Below are 6,141 nucleotides of genomic sequence, written 5' to 3'. Positions count from 1 at the left end.
AGGTGAAAAAAAAATCCTGTAGCTTTCAACAATATTCAGCTATCTTCTATTTGAACTACATGGAGAAAACAACCTATTGGTGTTAGTCTGAACCAACATGACACTGTATGTATTTACTGCTAGGCCACTTGCTAAGTAACATGGCTCCACAATTTGCTTTGCACAGCTTGAAACGGAGTAGGCTTCCATGTTGTAAATGGACGTAACTTTGAACTCTTAATCTAGATATAGCACTTATTCAGTAGGTGACTCTCAGATTTGTGTAACTATCCATCTTCTCTGAAAAAATGAGGGATATCATTAATATGGAAGAGGTCTTAAAACTAAGACCTTTAACTAAAGGTCTTAAAACTGGGCTGACAAAGGCATGTGGAAATGCCCAGCAAGTACAGCACAGACAATAGGTGAGGATAACAACATTTTAATAGCGTTATGTGAAGACTAAAAACTGGAAGATATAGAAAATTAATTTAAGAATTTTCCTTGTCAGCAGCTGCAGTTATGTACTATTCTTGTTTGTTCTTACTTTCAAGGTTACATTCTAGACAGCACTAAAGGTGGGATTCATCTCATCTGTCTTAGAATGGAAGCTGCTTCCAAAAACTGTCTCTGTCTTCCCTGGCAATCATGCGCTAATCGGGATAACTGAAAAGAGATTAGACATCTAACATTTAGATGGATAAAGTTAGGTAATATGAATCCCATTATCGGTGAGCAATTGAACAGTTCATCCCTGCATCAAGGAAATTTGTCTGATTCAGTAACACTCCCTTTTTCTTTTATTTATATTTTCTTTCAGATTTATGGCTACATTTATAACTGCCATCATCCTTGTCTAAAAAAAAGAGAAGATCAATTGTTGAATTCAATTAATAAAAACCAGCGAAATTTTGACTACAGAAATGACAAAAGCCATTACAACTCCATTTTAAACCTTGTGGTAGATGTACTGTACCATTCCCCATGTGACTGAAACAGTAGCAATATCATCTAGTAATCAGGAAGATATAATATTGTTTAAGTACTATTAATACATCATCTAAACAAGACTGTGTGGTATTACTAACTATAGCTACCACATTTTTAAATAAACCCAGCTATTATTCTTGATTGTTTCATGCCATGCCCAGATGAAATGCACCACTATTAGCATAATGGCCTTTTAAAAAGTATCATGTCATTTACACAACTATAGAATTAGAACTACAAAAATAGTTTGAGACAATATTTTTCGTTTCAGGGTATGTTTTGAAGTGGAGTGTGATGGTAGGTGCACAAATCCCACAGTGGGAGTTGTGTGCATACCAGCTTCACACTGAATGTAAATGAATAAGTACTGCTTCTTTCTTCTGGGCTCAGTCATTGACATTAATTCAGATCCATATTGCTCTACACAGAAAAATCCAGTAAGACACTAAAAAGAATACAAGGCAAAAGACACAGTGCACATTACATGCTACAGTATTTTAAAGCTTAATTACTACAAGCATATAAAAGGTTGCTCCCAGGAGTTCTTTACAATAGAAACTACTTAGTCATGGTCTACAGGATATGCATGAAGTATTTTATTGGGGCATAGTCCAAACTAGTTCAACGATGCTGATAAATTCAATACAAATTATTCATTCTGGTTCCAGAAGTGATTGATTATCAGTACAATGAAGGAGCACAATATACTTTATTCTGGGAGCAAGCAACTTCACTTGGTACAACACTTCTTCATGTTGCTCATCATGCCAGCAGTAACATGCCTTCACCACAAGATAATATATACTTAAAGCAAGAAGCGAAGTAGAGGTGCAACAACTGCATATCCTTGAAGATGCTAAGTGTTGCAGTAACTTCTCTGCAGTTGGATCATCTCAGTAATGCCAAACTGACAGGAAGCCACCTCTCTTTTCACACATCTACTCAGAAACCACAGGAAAATAAGACTAAAAAATAAACAACACATACAAAACACATAACAGAACAGACATGGAAAGTAAAGTTTGGAGAGTACGATGAAGAAGGAAATTGAAATGTCTGGACAATGAGAACAGTCAGACAGTCTTCTATAAGTCAGACAGTCAGTGACAGTTAGACAGACTTCTATAAGCAGGTAGAAAAACAAAGCTGGTAGTGGTAAGAGAATTGAGGAGAGAAGAGGATACGGAAGAGCACGCCTTATTTACTTCATCCAAACCAAGAGCAGCAAGATAGAATGTAGACTAAGGAATGGCTCACAGCATGGTATACAAAAACAAAATGCAAACCATGCCCTCCCAAATTAAAACCAAAACTGAGAAACAAATACATTCAGTAACATCTTCATAAATGAGCTTAATAAATGTCATTCAAATGTATGTGACACATAGTAGAGATTATCCATGGCACTTTCGCTGGAACAGTACAATAGCTTTAATGAGTACTATGAGTAACTGGGCTCAAAGCAGGACCAGCAATGCAAAGAATCAGGTATTTGTTGTTAATGGAAGGTGAGACTACAAGAAAACATTAACTACTCTATTATGTGTTTTGAAGGAAGACTCTGGGGAAAGAAGGACATCAATGAACATGTGAATATGGAGACAACATGGCAGCACAAGGGCTGGTAAAGACGAAATATACATCGTCACAATACAGTACAAATGAGAAAAGAGAAGGGGAGATGTTAACAGTAAAGTCTGCTTTCCAAATGCAACAGTCTGATACGCCAATGACTCCACAAAAAGATGATGAAGGAAAAAAAGCCTACAAAACTACTGTTTTATTTTGTACTTCCTGCAAAGAAGTTAGTGCGTGAGTCACAAGAACCAATGGAGAGACAAAATGCTATTTTCTCTCCTCTTTGAGATTGGGGGCTCATATATAAATATACACACATATATATATATACACACACACACATATACAGATGAATATGTATCTATATGCATATATGTGTGTGTATATACAGAGAAAGATAGACAAAGATGTTATCTTCCTGTGTTCTTGGCAAGGAATTAGTCCTGAAGTTAGAAGGAGTGGAGGTAGGATTGAGGTTGGAAGGAAAGGTAACGAAGAGGGCATACCGCTTTCGGCTTCTGCAAACGACAAGAAAAAAATTGCAAATCAAACACTTCGATAAGAAATCAACTGACACCAAAGTAAAAGCAAAAAAACCTCTTTATTTAAAAGTCTTCAAGGCTCAAAGGTTTTTCTGCTGATAATGAGAACAAATATATGGGTAGACAAAGAGCAAATTTAACAAGAGGAGTAAACATGGGGTGCAGGAGGGAAGAATCCTGGTTAGGCTTTCCTTTTTGTTTACTCATGTGGAAAGAAAGAAAACAAAAAAGGGGGGGGAAAGGAAAGCAAAAAATCTCTAAAAGGAATTTCAGATAAAGAGTTTGAATGTCTGCATTTTGAACTGATATTTTTTGCTATCTATTGGGACATTTTCAAGTTGATGTTCTCCATGTTCCTTTAGTATTTTTTCTACATAAGAAAAAAAACCTCTCCACAAATGAACCAAGAAAGACCATTTGTTAAGCTAAAGTAATCTCAAGGACACAAAAATGTATTTAAGAAGTGCTTTCTGCTCTTAATAACTGATTATAATATTCCTAGATACTAATTAGATATCAAGGAATGGCTAACTCACATTGTGACCTGGAACTACTGAAGCGCAGACCTCAATAGCTGGTCAGTAACGTTTTCTAAGCTCAAAGATTTCTTGGATAAGTGAGCAGTAATTTAACCATTATTACTTATACAAATGCAAAAGTAGAAAAACTAAGCATGGCTATCTTAATTAATCTTTAAATAACTTCATGAGAAAGAGTTGTCTAAAAGGATAAGCATACTGTAGTTGCTTTACCAATTATATGAACATGAGTTTGTATTTATCATATCTATATTATCTATATTTAGGCTTGAAAACTTTTAAATTCTGCTTTTAAGCAATGTTGTAAATTGTTTATAATTAATGATCTAGTACTGTCTAAATGGTTAACAAGGTGTGCTTACTGTTTTGCATAGCTTTATTAGGAGTCAGGAAAAAAAGAAGAAAACCCAGCTGCAAGCAGCAAACTCAGCTACTGCTAACTTATACATTAATATTAGCTTGGATAGAGTTCTGATGATTTATAACTACTATTGATCTCAAATTTTAACAGCAATTGGCTGAAACTCAGCTTTAGAAAACTGGCACCTGAGAGACTGCCTGGGGGACAAAAAAAAAAAAAAGAAGGGAGAAAAATGTGCATACATAAATGAGTATTTATACTATTCTACATGTAATGAAGACATTAACAAAGTCAATGAAAAGTCTGCCATTGACTCAAAATGGTACCAGTATTTATCCTTAACACTGAGATGAAAATTTGAAGGGGGATTAGGAAACCTAGAATGCCCTCACATTACTACTGTTGAGAGCTGCACACACTCCTGAATTCACTTTGTGCTCCTTTAGGTCTGAGTGCAAACTGATGAAGGAAGATGAAGCTAAACTGAATATGCAACTCCCTGTGCAAGCGAAAAAAATCAGATACATAATTTACTTACGCAGATCTTCTGACTAGTAACAGAAACTAAACTGGTGGGATCTTCTCATCCCTTAGACAAAAACAATGCTTTGAAAATTTCCCCTGCTCCTGAAAATACTGGCCCGAGACCTGTCTCAGCTGCTGCAGGAAATACTGGCTTTTAATGAAAGGGTGCCACCTACATAATATTCTAATTTTGTATTTATATGTATCATTGTTGCTCTAAATTGTAAACAATGTAAAACCTCCAAACAGTTTTACAAAATATGAATCTAAGCTATGATAAAATAAATTAGCAGATACCTACTGGTGGTCACACTCACAGCATGAAAGCTAAAAGGGTACCATAATCAGTTCTCCCTTCATCTTTATGAAGAATTACCAATGAAGAACTTAAAATATGAAGTAGAATAAAATATTTCCAAAGTCAACATACATAATTGGCAAATGACAAATTTATCTTCTTCAAAGACAGCTTGCACTTGTATACCACTCTATTCCAATTTTTATCTTAATTCCCCATCTTCTCATTTAATAAGGTGCAAGGAAATGCAACTATACCTAAAAAGTGATAAACCGAAGTTTTGTTTCATTACCTATTTAGACTAAAAGGCTCCAGCTCAGAAAACCACTAGTATGTAATTAACATATTTGGGTTAAAGAGCACAGGAACAGGTAGAACAGCAAATGTATGGTACAAGTAGCTCTGTGATACACCAGTGACTGTAAAATTATCACTGGTTAATAAAGTCAGCAGATATTACTGTGGATCAGGCTTATAAAAAATATGAATATCTAGCTTACATGTTCTCCTCTTGTTACATTGTATTCACAAATCCAGCTGTTAACATCCCTTTTTTAGTATTGTTTTCTGCAATTCTTTGGCTCTTTTTTTCTACCAAATTCATTAATTGTGAACTGTTACCTGCGTAGCTTTAAGTAAGAAGGAATATAAGATTGTATCACATTGTGTTACTTTTTGTGGGATCCTCTGCATCACCTTGTGATTAAGAACTCAATCCAACTTCCACTGAAGTTAGTGCAAAGAATGATATGGAAGCCATGAATTATCTGTTATTACTGAAAAAGACTGTAATATTAGCGCTTATGTAAGTAAATCACAATTGAAGTAATGATAACCTAAAGTCGGGCAATACTTCTTAAGGAAAAAAAAAACAGAAACCAAATATTTTCTAATATTGAAATACGAAATCTGGTAAATAGTTTCACTGCTGTTACTACTGTATTTTAATTTTCTAGGAAGAGATTAAACTGTTCAGAGACAAAAGAATAAATAATTTGCTTTACATTAGCTAATGTGGAGTGAGATCATTAAATGGAAAAGTATTTTAAGAGCCCCTGGGAGCTGAAAATATTAAAAAAAAAATCTGGTATTTAAAAAAAAAAAAAAACCAACAAAAAACCAAAGAAAGATTTCTTAATCGGCATACTGTGGACAAAAATAATATGCAATAGCACATGCACCACTTCACATATCACTTTAACATAGGAAAGAATCAAGCAAAACTGATAAGGTGTGGAAATACTCTTTTAAGTAGTTGTAACATGGTATTGCATTGCAATGTATGTCCCGCATAGGTTTTATAGATATTTTTAATATAGAAAAAATACA

At 34.6% G+C, this 6,141-nt stretch overlaps 1 protein-coding gene across 1 annotated transcript in view; it reads right to left on the bottom strand.

Moving 5' to 3' along the window:
• LOC104402080 (calcium-activated potassium channel subunit alpha-1) overlaps positions 1 to 6,141 on the bottom strand; it is a gene marked incomplete at both ends in the record, with an annotated part of 173,161 nt that overhangs the window by 20,570 nt on the left and 146,450 nt on the right. The window contains one exon of the mRNA XM_010009861.1: positions 3,054 to 3,065. Within this exon, the coding sequence (XP_010008163.1) occupies positions 3,054 to 3,065 (12 nt within the window). The remainder of the gene's footprint in view (positions 1 to 3,053; positions 3,066 to 6,141) is intronic.

Source organism: Nestor notabilis, unplaced genomic scaffold (genome assembly GCF_000696875.1).
Source record: "Nestor notabilis isolate BGI_N333 unplaced genomic scaffold, ASM69687v1 scaffold292, whole genome shotgun sequence".
NCBI lineage: Eukaryota > Metazoa > Chordata > Aves > Psittaciformes > Psittacidae > Nestor > Nestor notabilis.
This window is presented reverse-complemented; position numbering and strand designations above follow the sequence as displayed.